Source organism: Procambarus clarkii, chromosome 49, assembly GCF_040958095.1.
Source record: "Procambarus clarkii isolate CNS0578487 chromosome 49, FALCON_Pclarkii_2.0, whole genome shotgun sequence".
Lineage (NCBI taxonomy): Eukaryota > Metazoa > Arthropoda > Malacostraca > Decapoda > Cambaridae > Procambarus > Procambarus clarkii.
The window spans coordinates 34487067-34509138 of record NC_091198.1 but is presented as its reverse complement, the minus strand read 5'-3'; the positions used below and the strand labels follow the sequence as shown (position 1 = coordinate 34509138).

At 40.7% G+C, this 22072-nt stretch overlaps 1 protein-coding gene across 1 annotated transcript in view; it reads right to left on the bottom strand.

The window, feature by feature from the left end:
- LOC138351372 (longitudinals lacking protein-like) overlaps positions 1-17210 on the bottom strand; it is a 44914-nt gene extending 27704 nt beyond the window's left edge. The window contains exons 1-3 of the mRNA XM_069303177.1: positions 17076-17210; positions 2598-2772; positions 12-108 (exon numbers count right to left, since the gene is read on the bottom strand). Of these exons, the coding sequence (XP_069159278.1) occupies positions 12-108; positions 2598-2762 (262 nt within the window). The 5' untranslated portion in view covers positions 2763-2772; positions 17076-17210. The remainder of the gene's footprint in view (positions 1-11; positions 109-2597; positions 2773-17075) is intronic.
- Between the last annotated feature and the right edge of the window lie 4862 nt (positions 17211-22072).

The following is a 22072-nucleotide window of genomic DNA, read 5'->3' as shown; positions in this document are numbered from 1 at the left end:
TAAAAGCTCACCATTGTACATGAAGTCTATAACTGCTCGAAGACTGTTGTATGAATATCCATTAAATTTGATGAGATGACTTCTAGCTGGGTTGCCCTTCAGCAGACCCTGTGTCAATAATGAAACAGTTAATTCCTGTGCTACAAAGAAAAAGTAATACAGTGGTACCCTCATTTAAGAATTTAATCCGTTCCAAGAGACGGTTCGTAAACCAAAAATTTGTAAACCGAAACGTATTTTCTCATAAGAAATAATGTAAATTGAATTAATCCGTTCCACACACTCAAAAAATATTAACTTAAAAATACATTTTATACAGAATAATACTAATTTTCATACTACAATATGTATATCTCTTACCTTTATTGAGGACTCTTATTGGCATATGGAAGATGGTGAGGAGGGGGAGAGGAGGAGGAGGGGGAGAGGAGGAGGAGGGGGAGAGGAGGAGGAGGGGGAGAGGAGGAGGAGGGGGAGAGGAGGAGGAGGGGGAGAGGAGGAGGAGGGGGAGAGGAGGAGGAGGGGGAGAGGAGGAGGAGGGGGAGAGGAGGAGGAGGGGGAGAGGAGGAGGAGGGGGAGAGGAGGAGGAGGGGGAGAGGAGGAGGAGGGGGAGAGGAGGAGGAGGGGGAGAGGAGGGGAGAGGAGGAGGAGGGGGAGAGGAGGGGGAGGGGAGAGGAGGGGGAGGGGGAGAGGAGGGGGAGGGGGAGAGGAGGGGGAGGGGGAGAGGAGGGGGAGGGGGAGAGGAGGGGGAGGGGGAGAGGAGGGGGAGGGGGAGAGGAGGAGGAGGGGCAGAGGAGGAGGAGGGGCAGAGGAGGAGGAGGGGCAGAGGAGGAGGAGGGGCAGAGGAGGAGGGTGGGAGGAGGGGTAGGGGAGGGTGGGAGGAGGAGGGGTAGGGGAGGAGGGGGGAGGGGTAGGGGGAGGAGGAGGGGGAGGAGGGGGGAGGGGTAGGGGGAGGAGGAGGAGGAGGAGGGGGAGGGGGGGGAGGGGTAGGGGGAGGGGGAGGGGTAGGGGGAGGAGGAGGGGGGAGGAGGAGGGGGGAGGGGTAGGAGGGGGGGAGGGGTAGGAGTAGGAGGGGGGGAGGAGGAGGAGGAGAGGGGGTTAGTGTTTGGAAGGGAAGTCCCCTTCCCTTCCATTATAACATCAGGCAGTGATGACATTTCTGGGGTACTCTCTCTCTCACGTTTTACAGACATACTACTAGGACTTGGTTGTAGCTCACTGCTCGTTTCTCTTACTAAGAATCTGCCTAAGGACACTTGTGTTTCCCTATGTTTTAACACTTGCCTGTAGTGAGACATCACAGTCATAAAAAAGGTTAATATAAACACCATTCCTCCTCCTCACCATCTTCCATACTCCAGCAAGAGTCCTCAATAGAGTTAAGATATACTGTAGTACAACATATTAGTAATCTAAATAAAATGTATTTTAAAGTTAATATTTTTGAGGGTGTGGAATGGATTAATTCAATTTACATTATTTCTTATGAGAAAATTTGTTTCAGTTTACAAACCGTCTCATGGAATGGATTAAATTCGTAAACAAAGGTACAATTGTAGTTCGTTATGGTTTATAAAAACATTAGATTTCAAAATATATTGGATTCCAACCGGCCCCCGTGGTGTAGTGGTACGCTTGCCTGGCGTTCCACAAGCACTTTATCCTGGGTTCATATCCCGGCCAGGGAGGATTTACTGGGCGCAAATCCTTAATTGTGTAGAACATACAGTATATAACGTGTGCATATAATGCAATAATAGCGAAAGCACTGTTTCATTGATCAAAGAATATAATATACATGTCATGAGCAGCATATTTTTAAGCACAGCAATGGTCCACACATTTAACTATATAAATTCCTCAATTTACACACTATTGCATATTACTGCAAGAACTAGGTATAAAACCATTCAAAAACATTTAAATAATTATGTAAAAAGTATTTGTGGTAGCCCCACCACACTGAGCTGTCAGGTGCTAGGCTGACCTTGGATCATGGTTCTGTGTTTATAAACTCTCAACAGACAACTTTAGTCATTTGTTATGGTGTACAAAAATGTAGATAGTTATATATAACTTGTGTGCATATACTGTAGTGTAATAACACCAAAAACACTGATTGATTAAAGAATATAATACAGTATAAGTGTCATTAAATATGAGCACCAAATTTGTTAGCATAGCGATGTTCCACAGATTTAACTAAAATTCCTCAAATTGCACACAACCAAATAATGTTATTGCAAAAATAATATTACACATACTATGTACGTGTAAGAAATGCATCAAATTACTTAAGGCTCTTTGAAAATTAAACAGACACGAGGGGCAAGATAAACAAATACTAGTAACAGTAAATTAACTAAATTTTTCCCGAAATTAGAAAATGACTCAAGAATTCCACAAAGAATTTTGACAATACTGTACTATTAATCTACATACATGTGTATGTCTTTTAATACCATAGACTCAAACACCATGCTTGACATGTGGTAGCATTCTGAAGACAGCAATATTTGATTTTTAAATATAGCAGTCACAACATAACAAACATTAGCTTTTATTCTCACTAGGAGTGAGTACAAAAAGCTGCTTACCTCTAAATATGGACTGCATGCAGAAATAACAGCCTTGTGAGCCTTGACTTGCCGACCTTCACATTCTAAACCAACATCAACAAAACGTCCTTCTTCATACAGCTGGCGCAGATACTCTAAAAGCACTGAAGAATGATCACACCACTGGATTTCAACAGGCGGCATTCTGTTAGATCTGCGAGATAAAAAGACATAATTAACCAGGACAAACGAATATGCAAATGTATGATGATATTCTGCAACATATTCATACAATGTATTATGTATTGTTTATGTAATTTTGAAAACCAGAGTAAGAAGTGATATAAAAGCTCAACAAATATAGGCATGAACATGTACATCCATAAGAAGACACCAAGTACAAAATGTAAAACAATTGAAAACACTTGGGATTTGGCTCCTGGGCCTAGGAGCCTATGTGAATTTCTACATCCATAAATGAACTTTCTTAACCCTTAAGCTGCTATGGGCCTAATGGCCTTCAACACCGCCAGGCGCAACAACAATAAAAATTCAAATTTCTTTTTTTGTCTTATAAAATGTTCATTTGTGTTCCCTGATCACCTGAAAAATAATAAAAAAAATCGTAGGCGACATATTTTGGCTGCAATAGGGTGAGGAAGTCTGGGAAAATTGAGGCATTGACAGACTAGGCATCCTGTTGTAAGGTACAGGATGGTCTCTCTCTCTCTCTCTCAATGTGGCGGTCTGCTCCAACCTCGCTGACAGGCGGGAGCTATCACAAAGATATTATTACCTAATTATTTCAATGTGATTGTTTTTTTAGTAATATCATTCAATAGTGTGAGGTGTGATATATTTATATAATAAAATGTGTGAATCAACTATACAATTAAGCTGGTATGGTGAGTCAAGACAATAACTGAGGTCACCACACAGTCAACTGACGCTCCCTCCCTAATTCGCCAACATTCCTCCTCCTATTATACTATTTGTGCTGTTTTTAAACTATATACACACACATTATATACCAGAATCTACATTTTTTATTCACCATAACTGTACAGTTAAGCTAGTATGGTGTCCAAACAACATAGTGGCCACAAAAAACTGCTTGACAAGTGACACAGCAGCTAGCAGACACCACCACCCCTCACCAAAATGGCTCCTCCCAACATACTCCTTTTGCTGTTATTGCACACGTTATATATAAGTATCTACATTTGTGTTCACCACAGAGAACCTGGTATGGTGAGTCCAGACAATTACAGGTGGCCACACAGTCAGCAGACTGTAGTACCTCCCTCTCTCACCAAGATTACTTCTCCCACTTACTATGCACAGCAGTAATTATCACCAGAATCCTGCTATTATCAGAATCCTGGTCATTTTTATCACAGTCAGGGGTCTTCTATAATACTATTATTGCTAAATAATAGCAGTTACATATATACAGGTATTTTGACATTTTTAGGCGATGCTGTGGTCACAAGCTGAACAGCAGTGCTGTTAGCTCATGCTGCATGTGCCAGCCTTGACTGCTCATTCAGTATTGAGGCTCTCACACCCGGGGATGTTGCCCATGATTTAAAAAAAAAAAAAAAAATGGCATCTGTTTACAAGACCCTTTAGGAAGCCGATGTGAACCCTGTGTAGCCGCGGGACCTTGCGACTTTAAATCGTGCGCGAGACCCTCAATCGCCTATGTATGATGTGCACAATTTCATGACAGTTACTCCAATCGCCTATATAAGTACAGTATAGCACAGCCTAAGGGTTAAGAGCCCAAGAATAAAAATATTAAATTTTCTGGAACTACACCAAGCAAACTGCATTCCATTCCTGATGCCAGTGTTGACCTAGCATTAAATAAAAACCAAGAAGTTAGACAATAATTGTAGGCTGTATTCCGAGAAAGGTCAGTCACTGGCCTAGGGAGAATGATAAACCTAGGTATATTATCTTGCCGAGGATAATTCATAATTTTTTTCCAACCCTTGCATTTATGCGAATTAATTAGATTTGTGTTTTAGATCATTTTTCTGGCGGCCTTTGGCATTACAAACCCGTGTAGAGAATATAAGGCTATCACAAGGCAAAGTCCCTTCCCTCAATATGCTAGCAGGTGGCGGCGAGATAGAATGTCTATCATAGCTTAGCAGCATTTGACCTGCCATTATTATTTTCCTATAAACCTCACTTGTTTATTTATACAGTATATCATATTAATACTGAATATACATTGAAAATAGTCTGGGTGTAAGGTAAGCTCAACATCACATTACCAGAGAAATGATATTGTAGAAAAACAATAGCTTTTCCAACCCCACCGCCCACCCCGAAAGCTTGCTCTGCCACAAAACTTGTACACTTCTAGGATGTAATTTCAGCTCACTAATATTAATCCAATATTCTCAATGGTTGTTTTTGTGGTACAGAGGTATAATGGATTTAAAGATAAATATTCATGTCTAGTAGGCAAAGAATATTTGTCCTTACAACAATGAGAGTTGAACTAGTGCTTTACATTTACAATAATATTACAAGAATTTAAATACAGGTTAGTAAATGATACATCCGGGATAATAATGCCATTGGATATCAAATATATATGGCATATGCTAATAATATTTATAATGAGAATATATCACTAAATACCTTTGGAATTTACATAATTTTTTTCAGGGGGGGGGGGGTTTAAACTTGTTACCCGAGATATTTAGCTGAAACTTCAACACTTTGGAGTACACACCATATGCAATAGGTATGGGAAATTAGAAGAAAATCAGTGTATTAGAAGTGCCCTGAAAGATTGCCAGAATATTTGACATTATATCTTCTAGGTAATTTTTGTACAACTTCTAACTGGCTCTCAATTTACAAGTACAGTATTGTACTTCTCATCAATTCTACAGATTACTGTATGTGCAAAATACTTAGCTCTACAACTTGTAAAAATGGATTTTAAATTAATGCAGACATTAGACATTTTCAAATCCAGAAATTTGGTGCATAAATGCAGCGGGGCACATTTAAATATTTTTTTATGGCAACTATACTTTGAATAGTCTTTTTATACATTGAATATAGTCTGAATATAATCTTATAGGCCCTCAGGTCTTTTTACAGAATTAAGATTAAATGCAATTATGATAGCTTAGAGCATCAGATAAAATTCATTTAAATTTATATTACTTTGATTTTGTACATTGTTGTTAATTATTGTTTTTGTTTCTTGTACAGTACAGTATTTACATTTATGAGGATCAAACTTTTACCAGAAGGAGGTCTTACCACTAGGTTTTGTTCTGTAATGTACAGAAAGGACCAAAATCTATTATACACGTTTGGTTTTGCATCTAGCTCTAGACCAGGTATGTCAAACTCGAGGGCCATATGGGTCACAACTATTTTATCACGAGGGCCACACACGGAAACTAATTGAAGTCATTTAATAAAAATTATTGCAGAATATTTTTTTCTATTACTGTATACTGTATTATATTATATACCAAATTACAGTATCCTTTATGCGGACTACAGGTATGCTTGTAAAAGGCTGCATGCTTGACATGCCTGCTCTAGACAATTCATATGCTAACATTTCGACACCAAATCTGTTATAACCCAACAAATAAATTAGAAAACATTAAATGATTCTAAACATTTTTTGCATCATCGAGTGGCCAGCAAGCTGCCTGAGGAGCACAGATCATTTACAGTTCACATGTGAAGAGGCTATACTGTGAAAGTGTTAACAGGAAAACAGACACATACGGAGAAAAAAATCTCGGCAATCCTACAGCCTAGCTAAAAGAGGATGTTAGGCAAAGAAAAACTTCAATGACAGCTCAAATAACAGGTTACCAAAGGATTGGAAAAGTAAAAAAAAAAAGGTAAATAAAAGAAACATATGCACAAGTTGTAAACAAGAAACAATCAAAGAAGTATGTTTGGAATTCAAAAACAGAAATGAGCAACAAGAACAGACATCAGACAAGCAATTAAGAAGGAACTGGTTAACAAAAGTAAATTAGTACAAAACACTACAGTTCCATAATCATTTTTGGTTGTCTGGAAAAGGAAATACCATCTAGGATAGACACTGTAGCAGAAGAGGAAAAGACCATTGAAGAAATGGTAGGTTGGTGTCAAAAAAATATTAAAACTTTCTCTTTTTACAGTGTGGTAAACAGCTGGATTAAGTTAAGCGAGGCAGCAGTGATTGTCAAATCCATCATTTGTTTCAAATCGTCATATGACAAAGCGTATTGGGAAGGCAGGACGCAGAAAGATTGACAAAGCATAAATTATATTCTCTAGAAAGGAGAAGAATTAGGGATGACATGATAGAAGAGTACGAGTGGATGAATGGACATAACAATGGAGATATTAATAGGATATTAAAAGTATTGTATCAACACATGACAGAATACGAAACAATGGATATTTAAATTTGGGAAAGATCTGGGTAAATTCTGGTTCAGTAACAGGGTTGTTGGTTTGTGGAACCAATTATCGTGTAACGTGGTTGAGGTAGGGTCCCTTGATTGTTTCAAGCGTGAGTTGGACCTGTATACGAGTTGGATTGGGTGGTTTTAAATAGGAGCCGCCTCGTATGGACCAATAGGCCTTCTGCAGTTACCTTTATTCTTATGTCCTTAAGCACAGAGACCTTATTTTCAGAAGGACATAGCTGCTCTGGAGAAGATGCAACACCGGACTTACCTTGCATTAACATGCGATGATTTCAGGGCTCAACGTTCCAGCGACCCGGTCCTCAATCTCGTTGCTCAACCAGGCTGTTGGACGCAGCTGCTCGCAGCCTGATACGGTATATGAACCACAGCCTGGTTTATCAGGTATCCTTTGGAGGTGTTTATTAAGTTCTCTCTTGAACACTATGATGGGTCCTGCTTGATGGGTTTCTGGGAGTTCTTCTACTCCCCAAGCCCAGCCCTAGGCCAGGCTTGACTTGTGACAGCTTGGTCCACCAGGCTGTTGCTTGGAGCGACCCACAGGCCCACATACCCGCCACAACCCGGTTGGTTCAGCATTTTTTTTTTTTAGACAACAATCTAGTTTTCTCTTTAAGACATCCACGGTTGTTCCGGCAATATTTCTTATAGTCACTGGGAGGACGTTGAACAATTGCGGACCTCTGATGTTTATACAGTGTTCTCTGATTGTGCCTATGGCACCTCGGCCAGTTATGCCCCTTATGTGTAGTGGAAATGCGTTGAACAGTCTCGGGCCTCTGATATTAATAGAATTCTCTCTCAGGGCACCTATTACACCTCTGCTTTTCAACGAAGTTATTCTGCACATTCTGCCATGCCTTCTGATCTCATGTGATGTTATTTCTGGGTGCAGATTTAGAACCATGCCTTCTAATATTTTCCATGTGTAAATTGTTATGTATCTCTCCCGCCTGCACTCATGAGAATAGAGATTTAGGGATTTTAGTCGGTCCTAATGTAATTTGGATGTTTTACTGAGTGGATTCTAACAAAAAAGGATTTCTGCATGCTCTCCAGGTCAGCAATTTCTCCAGCTTTGAAATGGACTGTCATTGTGCAACAGTATTCTACTCTAGAGAGCACTAGCATCTTGAAAAGTATCAACACTGGAATAGCATCTCTAGTTTGAAAGGTTCTTGTTACTCAACCTGTCATTTTTTCTTTCAACAAAAGTCATTCCAGAGTCAAGTCATCTCTTGGATCAAGAACGCTTGAAGGTCACAGGGCTAACAACACTGCAAACCAGGCATGACAGGGGGATCTCATAGAAACTTTTATAATACTGAACAAGTTAGAGGATAAAGATAGATATTTTCTTCAGAAGGTTAGATGTAACACAAACAAGGAGCAATGGTTTCAAGCTCAAGTCATACTGTAAGACTGAGAAAAGATGATTTTTTTACCCACCGGTTTATAAACCCAAGAAACTGCCTGCCCGCCGAAACCGTAACAGTCAAAACTGTGTTGTTTTAAAATATATCTGGAAAAGACCATCCAGGCAAATGAGTGGACCTTCAACAAGCTGCTGGCTTCCTGTCCTCATTAAGACCACTAGGTTAGTGGCCTCAGGTAAAATCAGGTAAAATAGCAAATAATAAATTTTTGTTATGAATTAGGTTAATACTGCCTCATTACTCTACACTCATCGCCATGTAAAAAAAATTTAAACAATACTAATTATTGCAGACTGTTGTCCAAGTACCGCATAAACACTGAACGAGACCGGACTGATTCCGCATAAGCACTGTACCACACCAGACTGTTGCCCAAGTACCACATAAACACTGTACTGCACTGAACTGTTGCCTAAGTACTGAATAAACAATGTACTGCACTGAACTGTTGCCCAAGCACCACATAAACACTGTACCATACAGGACTGTTGCCCAAGTACTGCATAAACAATGTGCTGCACTGAACTGTTGCCCAAGCACCACATAAACACTGTACTGCGCCGAACTGTTGCCTAAGTACTGAATAAACACTGTACCGTACAGGACTCTTGCCCAAGTACTGCATAAACAATGTACTGTACCAGACCGTTGCCCAAGTACTGCATAAACAATGTACTGTACCAGACTGTTGCCCAAGTACCGCATAAACACTGAACGGCACCGGACTGATTCCGCATAAACACTGTACCACACCAGACTGTTGCCCAAATACCACAAACACTGTACTGCGCTGGACTGTTGCCCAAGTACCGCATAAACAATGTACTGCACTGGACTGTTGCCCAAGTACTGCAAAAACACTGTACTGTACCAGACTGTTGCCCAAGTACCGCATAAATAATGTACTGCACCGAACTGTTGCCCAAGTACCGCATAAATAATGTACTGCACCGAACTGTTGCCCAAGTACCGCATAAATAATGTACTGCACCGAACTGTTGCCCAAGTACCGCATAAATACTGTACTGCACCAAACTATTGCCCAAGTACCAGATAAGGGCAATACCGAGAATGAATGCAGAAACGAGAAAGTTGGAACAAAAAACACATAGGTAGCCAAGTCGTGCACGGGTACAAACAAGAAGAATACATTCACAGATGAAAATATTTGCAGGTATTATGCAAAAGGACAGTGCAGATATGGGCCCAGAGGCACGGAATGCACATTCATGCACCCACGGAAATGCCGAAACTGGTTAGGGAAAGGCAGATGTCGTTTTGATACAGAGTGTAGATATTTTCACCCTAAGCTATGCAAACTCTCAGTTAATGAAAGGAAATGCTACAATCTTCATTGCCCTGATTTCCACGTCAGAGGTACACAGCACTATATAAGAGAGGAAGTCCAATACAATAGCCATGAAATATTTTTAGAGACAGGCAGAAACAGAGGGAGAAACAGACAAGACAGAAACGTGGCAAAAGTACGGATGGAGAGGGAGAAATGCCCAAGACTGGACTACAGTTCGTCATCAAGCCCACACATACTACACCCCCCCAACTACACAGAGACTACCTCACTCCCCAGTATCACTTCCAAAACTGGACAAACCATTGCCACAACAACACACCCTGGGTCAGGGTAGAGAGGAGGGAGAACTACCAAAACCTTCCAGAAGTGACACACAATATGGACAATCATTCATATTTGCAAACATTCAAGGTTTAAAGCCAAAGTCAAGAAATAAAGTTAAGTTCATAAATGGCCTCCTATTAGTCAAACTCAATATTTGGGGCATTCACGGAAACTCATACAAAAGATTACATGGATGGTGAAATCTGGATTCCAAATTATAGTTTATATAGATGTGATAGAAAAACTTGGTCAAATGGAGGAGTAGGTCTGTATATTAAAGACGACCTGGTATGTACAGAACTACTAAAATCAACTAATGAGGTGGTAGAGGTACTTGGAATTAAGGTAGAGAAACTAAACCTAATTATTATTCTCATATATAAACTGCCAGATACAACGGTTGAGGAATTCACAGAGCAGATGCACAAAATAGAGAACATACTTGGTAACCTAGCAAACCCAGCTCCAGATATTCCTTGAAGATTTCAATTTACCGAGTCTAAGATGGAGAATGGCAAACACAAATATCATAGCAGGGATTGACCCGGGAAATAACCAACCACAGATCAGAGAACTTTTGAGATTCTGTGACAAATTCTCGCTCAATCAACAGATTACAGAACCAACTAGGAACGAAAACACACTAGACTTGTTATTCACAAACAATGATGAACTAATCAGAGACATTACAATCTCAGATACTTCATACTCAGACCATAAGCTCTTTGAAGTGCGAACTACCATAAATAACGGTAGTAGGTCTAAGAGACCCAACAAGCGAGAAGGAATATTCAATCAATTCAATTTCAACAATAAGAGGATCGACTGGGAAAAAATAAATGTAGACCTTACAACCATTCAATGGGAGACGATCTTAAGCGAGAAAACTCCCACCCAGGGAATAGCTCAACTGACAGCTGAAGCTTACAAGGTCTGCTTGAAGCACGTGCCTGTGAGGAGGGGCAGAAAGAGGACCACTCTAGAAAGAGAACGCAGACGACTGTACAGGAGAAGGAAAAAAATAACGGAAATGCTTCGGCAGACACAACTATCACAAGCAAGGAAAATAAGTCTAAGCAGGAAGATCGAAGAAATAGAACAAACGTTGAAGCAATCATATGAGTCTGAGGAAATGGAATTGGAACAGAAAGCGACACAAGAGATAAAGAAAAATCTGAAATATTTTTTCACATACGCAAAATCAAAAACCTCGACCAGTATTGGACCGTTAATTACAAATGAAGGTATGTACACAGATGACAACAAAGAGATTAGTGAAATTCTAAGAAGCCAGTATGAGGCTATGTTTAGCACACCAATAAACAACATGAAAGTTGATGACCCAGACAGCTTCTTTATGAATGACATTCAAGCTGCAGATAATATACCGGATATTACCACAAACACGGAAGACATTGAAAGAGAAATTGACAATATGCCTATGCACTCAGCTCCTGGGCATAACTCATGGAATTCAATATTCATAAAGAAATGTAAAGTACCAGTAGTGGGAGCACTCAGCGTAATATGGAGAAAGAGCCTGGATACAGGGGAGATACCAGCAGCACTTAAATCTGCAGATATAGCTCCATTGCACAAGGGGGGGAGTAAAGCCTTGGCAAAAAATTATAGGCCAGTTGCACTAACATCACACATAATAAAAGTGTTTGAAAGAGTGATTAGGAATCAAATTTCTAGTTTTATGGAAAACAATGAGTTGCACAACCCAGGACAACATGGATTTAGAGCGGGAAGATCCTGTCTGTCACAGTTACTCAACCACTATGATAAAATCCCAGAAGCTCTAGAAGAAAAGCAAAATGCAGATGTTGTATACACAGACTTTGCAAAGGCGTTCGACAAATGTGACCATGGGGTGATAGCTCACAAAATGAGGTCAATTGGAATAACTGGAAAAGTGGGACGCTGGATACTCAATTTCCTGTCAAACAGAACACAAAGAGTAAGAGTCAATCAAATAAAATCGAGTCCAAGCGATGTTAAAAGCTCTGTACCTCAAGGTACAGTCCTTGCACCACTGCTGTTCCTTATTCTCATACCAGACATAGACAAAAATACACGTCACAGCTTCGTGTCATCCTTCGCAGATGACACAAAAATCAGCATGAAAATTACCTCTGCTGAAGACATTGAAAAATTACAAGCAGATGTCAACAAAGTTTTCGATTGGGCAGCAGAAAATAACATGATGTTTAACAGTAATAAATTTCAGGCACTCAGGTACGGCAAAAATGAGGATCTGAAACATAATACAGGGTACAAAACACAATCGAATCTTCCCATAGTAGAAAAACAGCATGTCAAGGATTTGGGAATAATAATGTCCGACGATCTAACGTTTAGGGAGCATAACCAAGCAAATATTACGTCAGCCAGAAAAATGATCAGATGGATTACAAGAACTTTCAAATCCAGGGGTCCCACCACAATGGTTGTACTCTTCAAGTCACTTGTGTTGTTCCGTCTCAAGTACTGCTCAGTACTCACTTCCCCCTTCAGAGCAGGAGAGATTGCTGAAATAAGAGGGAATACAGACAACATATACGGCACGCATAGACGAGATAAAACGCCAAAATTATTGGGATCATCTCAAAGCTCTCCAAATGTACTCTCTAGAAAGGAGACGAGAGAGATACCAAATAATATACTGTACACATGGAAAATACTGGAGGGCGAGGGCCCAAATCTACACAGTAAAATAACAACATACTGGAGTGAACGATATGGAAGAAAATGCAATATTGAACCAGTGAAGAGCAGAAGTGCCATAGGCACAATCAGAGAAAACTGTATAAACATCAGAGGCCCGCGGTTGTTCAACGTCCTCCCAGCGACTATAAGAAATATTGCCGGAACAACCATGGACATCTCCAAGAGAAAACTGGACTGTTTTCAAAGAAAAGTTCCGGATCAGTTGGGCTGTGGTGGGTATGTGGGCCTGCGGGCCGCTCCAAGCAACAGTCTGGTGGACCAAACTCTCACAAGTCGAGCCTGGCTTCAGGCCGGGCTTGGGGAGTAGAAGAACTCCCAGATCCCCATCAAGCAGGTTAAGCAGGTACCGCATAAATACTGTACTGCATGAAAACTGTACTGCAGTTATTTATATTGAAAAAATAAATTAAATATACAAAATACAACATGCATATCTCCTAATTAGCAATGCACATATACTATACAGTACAGTATATCATTATAAGAAATGGTACATTTTGCCAGAAATGCTCTGCAAACTAGTGGCTTAATTAAATATGCATTTTATTTAACAAATATTCAACCACTGTACTGTTTTCTTATCTAAAAATTTTTTAAATAACAAAAATAAATATTATCAAGTGGAATCCTTAAGATTTTATTTAATGCTTAATATATATGCATGAAAATGCACATTGAAAATAAAAACAAAAGTGATGCACAATTACGCGTCACAATAGGTTTTTGATTAATGTCCCAGTGAAATATTACTTTCCATGTTATCCAACAGCTTAGGATGCTTGGTTGCTTTTAATCCTTTCATTGTGGCACTTCTGTTTTGGCTCCATACTGAATTCAATTCAATTTAAATTTTTATTTTTATTATTTACTAGCTGTACCCGGCCGTGCGTTGCTGTGGCTCATCAACGCATGGGTGTTGCCGAGCCACAGCAACCCGCCTTCGTTCCCCCTGTCCTCTCCACCATTCCCTCCCTTCCCGTCCCCTCATCCTCCTAACAATTTCCCACTCCCAAGTCCCCTCGTCATCCTCACCATTCTCCCCCTCCCCCGTCTCCTCGTCCTCCCCGCCATTCCCCACTCCCCTGTCGGATGTGTTCCCAAATGATCTGATGTTCCCATCAGAAAAATTGGAACATCAAATGTCCTGATGTTCCCATCACTGAAAAATAATTAGTTAAAAAATGAAAAAAAAAAAAAAATAAACTATACTCACGAAATGAACTGTATGGTAAACGACATGGCTTAATTCCAACACAATATCACACAAAATAAATCAAAATGAAAATAAATCAAAATCAATGAAAATTTAATTTAACAATGCAATCAGAAACATTGAAATGGAATCGTAAAATATTTTGTATAGCGTATGTTGCTTTTACGTCGAACAGATGGCGCTGTTTAAAAAAAAAAGTTTTTATCCATCACAGATGTGGCATCTATATAGTAGGTACTGTATATAAAAACGTGTGTGTATTCGAATGCAACATTGTGTCAAAATTTCAAAGCAATCGATAAAGAGGTTTCAGATATTTCCCTCGTATGAAAACTTGCATGAAAAACAGTTTTTCCAAAAAAAGTACGTTTTTACCTGTCACAGACGTGACATCTATATAATAGGTATATAAAAAACTTGCGTATTTGAATGGAATGTGTCAAAATTTCAAAGCAATCAGTGAAGAACTTTTGGAGATTAGCGATTTTGAACAAAACGAACATTTACATTTTTATTTATATAGATACAGTATGTCTGTTGCATATTGTATGAAAATTACCTACCCTTTCTAGTGATACCATTAAAAAGTAAATTCAATTAAAAAATTAACTAAATACAAGATGTTTTTGAGCTTATTTCACAATAGAAAATATGGTCCAATTAATTCAATACCCTAACTGTTCCAAACACAATATTTCTGTACACCACAGTGTGTTCTTTTTCATACATTCTAAAAACAAATAGTAAAACAAACTACACAAAACATTATTTTGTATCACTGAACAGCTATAATAGACATTCTGGTACAATTAATTCAGTAAAATAACGAACGTATTTCCAATGCATAGAACTAGAACAACAATTTCAAAAAATTTACAAAATGGTCAAAAAATTTTATTTTAGTAAAATAAATATTCAGTTCATAGTTTTACAAAATATTTTTTTATGTATTCCTTATGTTAAGTATTTTTTAAGTTAAAAAGTTTGTTCTTTTCATATTTAAAATTACTTTAACAATCATAATGATGAACAAGAACAAAGTAGATAGTTTTGACAAATTTAGATCAATTACACGAAGTGTAATTTTCTTTCCCAGTTGCCAGACAGCAGCAGCTACTAGCCCAAACTCCTGTACTTGCCTAGTTGTGCTTGCAGGGGTTGAGCTTTGATTATCTGGTCCCGCCTCTCAACTGTCAATCAACTGGTGCACAGGTTCCTGAGCCTATTGGGCTCTTATATTATCTACATTTAAATCTGTGTATGGAGGTTATCTTAAGGTTATCTTGAGATGATTTCGGGGCTTAGCGTCCCTACGGCCCGGTCCTCGACCAGGTCTACTTTTTGTTACACACCCTCAGGAAGCCGCCCGTAGCAGCTGTCTAACTCTCAGGTACCTATTTACTGCTAGGTAACAGGGGCATCAGGGTGAAAGAAACTGCCCATTTGTTTCCGCCTCAATTGGGGATCGAACCCAGAACCTTGGAACTACGAATCTGAAGCGTTGTCCACTCAGCTCAGGCCCCTAAGCCTCCACTTAGCCTTCACATAATGGAGATTGCCTCCAGTACATCACTGTCTAGTGCATTCCATTCGTTAACTACCCTGACACTGAAATTTTTTTTACTAAGTTTCCACCTGTAATTACCCAAGTGTAACTACAGGATGAAAGCTATGCTCAAGGTGTCCCATCTTCCCAGTACTCTGTCACAGAAACGCTTTGAAACTACTGATGGTTTTGGCCTGCACCACCATACTGAATATAGTAGGTACCACCATCTCGTTTAACTTGTTCCAACCTTCTACCAATCTGTTTGCAAAGAAAACTTTCTACTAAGTACTTTTTCGACACCTTTGTTTCCTTAGCTTGAAGCTGGGTCCTCTCGTTCTTAAAGTTGGTGGTTTCAGGAATTCCTCTCTCAATTTGGTCGATTCCTGTTATTAATTTTGTAGTGGTGATTATATCGCCTCTTTTTTTTGCTTCTATCGTCTAGTTTTGGCATGTTTAACGCCTCTAGTCTCTCCTCGTAACTCTTGTTTTTCAGCTCAAGAAGCCATTTTGTAGCATGCCTTTGCACCTTTTCCAGTTTATTTATGTGCTTCTTGAGATATGATCACCCTTAAACTACTGCAAATTCCAATTTTGGTCTAAAAAAGTCTGTCCTGCACCCCCCCCCCCCTTTGTTCATGTTCCACCCATGCTAAATAGTTTATCTTTGTCCACCCTCTTGAATTCCTCTGAGAATTTTGTAGGCGGTGGTCATGTCTCAATGCTGCCACAACCCTGAGAGTTACAGTGTGGCGGGTTGATACCTGCTTGATAGGGTTCTGGGAGTTCTTATACTCCCCAAGCCTGACCCAAGGCCAGGCTCAACTTGTGAGAGCTGGTAGCGGCACGGAGAATGGCGGTGTGGCAGCACGGAGTGGTGGTGTGGCGACAGTGGCGGTGGCAGAACGGAGAGTGGCACTACCAGCAAGTAGAGTGGCGAAAAGCGGCGGTGGTGGCACGGAGTGGGGTGCTGATGGTAGAGTGGTGGTGGCATGGAGTGTGGAGGTGTCAGGGAGTGTTGTGGTGGTAAGGAGTGGTGGTGGTAGGGAGAGCATGGTTGTGGTAGGGGGAGCGTGGGAAGTGGTAAGGAGGGCATGGAGAGGGCAGAATAAAGTGTGAGGTGGTGGTAGAGAGAGTATAGTGGTGGCAGGTACAGCATAGAGGTGAGAAAATTATGTGGCCATAGCTGTGTGAGCATAGTGGTGGCAGGAAGAACAATGTGGTGGTAGGAAAAATGTATAGTGATGGCAGGGAGAGCGTGTTGGTGGCAGAGAGAGCGTGGGGGTGGCAGGGACAGCCCAGGCTGGAGGTGATGGCGCGGCTCTCCTCCACTCGGGGCCGACGCCACCACCTCTCGCCCCTCCACGCAACCTTCACCACACTCCTCTACCTTACTAATACAACCTACACTTTTTCCCTCGCCTCCCAGACATTGACAAGTTAATAATTACACCCAAGTGTGCACCAATACTTACACAGAGTACTTGGAGATGCCAGTGTTTGTTCAATAACAAAACAATCGTCCTTCTCCAAATAACAGTAAGAGAGCGGACGTTGGAAACAAACCTCTGAAATATTGAAGAGATTTTCCGCGAGTTTCACAACTACTGACCTTACTACCTAAGTACAAAAATCTAAAAAAATATAATGACTTTTAAATATTTAAAAAATATATATATACTTATTGCATTATTCACTGATACACCTTATTAGGGATTTTGTAGATATAACATAACGAAGCGCGACGCCCGCCAATCACAGCCAAGACAAGCCAGCACATTCTCATTGGCTGACTCAACTCGAGGCGGGAACTTCACTTAAATTAAAATTTCAAAATTTATTTATTTATTTCATTATTTATATATATATACAAGTAGGTACATTGGGTTTATGAGAGTACATAGCATTGATTTTTTACATTCTTGTAAAGCCACTAGCATAGCGTTTCGGGCTTAGTTTAGTTAGTTTAGTTCATTTATTATGAACCCCATACCCATCTTGTGGGCGGTAGTGGAAAGGGTTACAGAGACACATAACGGGCTCAGGGACTGAACCCCACAATTCATTTAGCTAAGCAAGTTACAATCTTGATGAGCTAGTTACAAAATTCAATATAAGTCGTCACATCAACAATGGGTTCGAGATCGACCTCAAGTACAGGTTCTAAATTAAGCAACTGACATATGTGGAGAGCTAGTGTCAAAATTTATATGTTTGTCCTGCACACCGCCCCCCATCCAGTGGGCAGCGGTGGATAGGTTACAATCACTTAGTTACTACCTACAGTTAGCAAACTGGGGATATTTGGCTAAAATTCCTGGTAGCAGATCATTTTGAATGAAATATTTACACATCGCTGGAACATTCGTTATAGAATTGCCTCTAAATTCACATATCTTTTCGCACTCCATCACATAGTGACGGAGGGTGTGCGAATAATTTTGTTGACACAGTTTACATTTGGTCAGGTCTACATCGGCAGATAATGAGAATTCCCAGAGATACTTGTAACCGAGTCTAAGCCGAGCAGTAGTAACATCTAGAAGTCTGCTGATTTTATTGGATGATCCATAGGTGTGTGGCTCCTCTTGCATGAGTATGATGATAGATGGAATTACTGGTGTCAATTTCACTTTGTCTCAGATCTACAAGACTTGTTGAAGTTCTCGGTGTACTGCTGCTCTCAGATTGCTCATTGACAATCCAAGGTTACACTCAACGGCTCCTTTAAAGGCAGATTCTTTGGCTAACTTATCAGCTCTGTCATGCATTCGGAGGCCAACATGAGATGGAGACCACATGAAATGGACTCTGTTACCATCCTTAATAATTTTGTTGTATTTGTGTCTAGCTTCGAACACAAGCATGTTACAGTTATGTCTTAAAGAGTTGAGAGCATTTAAGGATTTATAAGGAGTCACTTACAATTAATGTATCAAGTTTGGAGACTTGTACACATTTCAGTGCAAGGATCAAGGCAAATAGTTCGGTCTGAAGGGTAGAGGCCCAATTGTTTATACGGACTCCCCCACTCAAAGTACAAGCCATCGCCCATTGTCAGGACAACTGCACTTCCAGCTGCACCCGTGGTGCGGTGTAGGGAACCATCAGTGTATATGATTTGAGAGAGAGAATGCTCTGTGGACAGAGCATCAATATGGCTTAAGGCGTTGAGTTTTGCCTCAAGACGAAGCTTGGGCTGATCTCTAATTTGCTTCTTGGGTGGAAAGGGAGCAATTAAAACTGGAAAGGGTGTAACCTCCCACGATGCAGGAAAGTGCCGTTGTTGTTTCTCTTGGTACAAATCATGAACCTGATACATTCTGAGTTGAGTTCCAGTTTTTGTTATCCATTTAGAACAATGCTGATCTTCAATAAAGAAATTCTGGAGGGCTTCTGTGCAAGGATTAGGATGAGTTAGCCTAAGCATTTTTATACCAATTTGACAGTTAATTTCAGTAACACGATCAACAACGCTCAGAATATTAAGTTCCTTTCTCATATTAAGTATCTTTGTGGTACGAGGGCACCCAAGGATTATCCTCAAGGCTTCGTTCTGCAATTTTTCAAGCCCTCCAAGTTTTCTTTCAGGCATCAAAACAAGCAGAGGTGCAGCATAATCCACTAAAGATCTGATGTATGCAAGGGACATCATTTTGGCAAATCTGACATTGGCACCATAGCCTGAGTGATAACCTGCAACAGCCTCGAGAGCTCGGAGCCTCTCTTTATACTGACGACAGAGTCTGAATACAACAGGACCATACAGTGGCACCTCAAGGCCAAGGTATTTGAATCTGTTTACATAGTCAAGCTGGGAGCCATTAGACAGTTGCATCTTGCCAACAGCTCCTCCCTGCCTGGGTGGGCGCCGATTTAGTATCTTTGTTTTCTCTGCTGAGTTAATTAAACTTAGGTCCTGACATGAGTCTAATACAGAGTTAAGAGTGTTCTGCGTGTTAGCATACACAGTGGTGTGTATCATTATATCATCAGCATAACTAATGATGTGGACGTTGGGTTTGCTCGGTATAGAGTTTAACAGCGTGTTTATTAAGATATTAAATAAGGTAGGACTGAGGACACCACCCTGCGGGGTACCTAGTTCAAAGTCTCTTGTTACACTCCTATGAAGATGAAATTAGATACTATTTGGTTTTATTTGTGAATAAGGCAAAGGGTAGACAGCTTTTCAATTCGTTAGGGGTGAGATTCATAAATGGTCCTTTTATTTGCATAGAGTGTTTACACAGATTTAGTTTGACTCTGGGGATATCAAATATGGGCACCGCTTTCCCCGAAAGCGGGGGAATTTCTGAAAGAGGAGAAAAGACATTGACGCTGCGCGCGCAGTTGTGTTGTGTTGTTATAGATTCAGCTACTCGGAACGAGTTCCAAGTAGCCCGGGCTATGGTGAGCTGATCACTTACCTGGCACAGTAGCGGGGCAAGTTGCACGGGCTATGGTGAGCCCGTAGTGAACTTACCTGGCACAGGAACAGTGCCGTCTCTGGAATGGCACGCGCAGTATGGGTGGTGTATTTAAGGGACTGGAAGGAGAGTCCCCTCCCCCACTTATGCTGTAGCCACGGCCTACTTCGCAACGAAATGCACATATGCACTGCGTGGACCAGCCGACGGTACCTTCTGTTTAGTCTGTTTAACTGTGTTCTCAAACCTAATGGATCTTACGCCAGCTGCCTCGGTCCCAGACCTCACCCTGTTCGACATTGTCGTCGTGGGCCCATCAACGTCTCAGTGCGACCCGCCAGCTGTGGCCTGCCCATCTCAACAAATCCTAAGGTACAGTCGTATCCATGTTTTCCCCACCACGTTTTAGTTAGCGATGTTCCCAATGTCAGGCGTGTGAACAGCGTCGTGTTCCTTGTGGTGCGTGTTGCGCCGCCCTAGCTAGCTTCCTTCCCAGGTCTATTTGCCCTCTTCTTGGGCGCTAGTCTTGCGGGTTTTTGGGCGCGGTTTTCCGCCTTTCGTGCCGCGCCCGGGCGTGCACGTGTGAGGCTCCTTCACGTACGTAGGCTGGCGTCACCCCATCTGCAGGCGTCGCCCCCACGTGGCCAGGCATTCGGTGGTTTTCTTGCCCCTAGGCGGTATCCATAGGGGTGTAACAAACTAGGTTTGTTGTAAGAATTATCCAGAATGTTTATCTACACATTGAAATTGAAATTGAAATAAGTTTATTGAGGTAAAATACACACAAAGGGATGAGGTAGCTCAAGCTATTCTCACCCCATTCAGTACAACGTGTTAATATATACATAGACACACATCACAAATAAACATATTACCAAACATTCTGAGAGGTAAACATATACATTTCCTCCTTCACAAGTAGTATGGTATCAGACGTACACACAAATACGATCTTAGATTAAGGACCTGCCCGAAACGCTGCGCGTGCTAGTGGCTTTACAAGACTGTAATTACCATAATTGTATCCTCACATTCCTTATGTACATTCTTGTATATGCATAAATAAATAAATAAATAAATAAAATACTTTAATGACCTAGGTATACTGTATAGACAATTTGCAAGACAGATAATTTGTCTGCAAATTGACAGACAATTTGCAGATAAGAATTATCTGCAAATTGTCTGTATAGACAATTTGCAGATAATTCAACAAAATATTACAATCTTGGTGCAAAATTCTTATATCTCTCAAGAATATCATCAACCTTTCCGTTGTGACACATCCAGGCTATTTGTTCAGGAACAGTCCTTATCTCAGTGTTTCTATATACATTAATCAACGGACAATCAAGAACATAATGGGCCAGGGTGTGAGACCTTAACATACCACATAGTTTACACTTCGTGTCATTATCATGAACATCTATCCCATATTCCCAGTAATATTTGTACCCAAGCCTGAGCCGCATGTACACAGAGTCACTCCAAGCATTTCTCCTTTTACCATAAGTGAAATGGGTGTTTTGACTCACATACATGTAGTGTTGCATGGTTTGACTACTCTCATACATTATCTCTCTCCTCTCCACTCCCGCCTGTGCCTGAATATTTCTGATTTTGCTTCTTATTTGTCTCATTGTGAATTCACATTCAATGTCAACTTGTGGTTTTGATGTGGCACGTTTGGCCAAGTCATCCGCCACCTCGTTGAGCACTATTCCAACATGAGATGGAATCCACATGAATTTCACACTATAACCTTTCAGCTGTATCTCAGTTATTCTTCTCTTACAGTCCTCAACTATAGACATGAAGACTGGGTTTCGACTGTTTAAGGACTCCAGTGCTCCTCGGCTATCGACAAATACAAAAACATTTTTGTCGTCATGACGTACTTCCTCCAAACACGCCAGAATGGCCTGCAGTTCAGCTTGTGTGGATGATATATAATTACTAAGCCGGAGTTCAATTATCCTGTCCACAGTCCCAAACTCCGTATATTCCCTTATTAGGACACCACACCCGGCCCTGCCATCCTC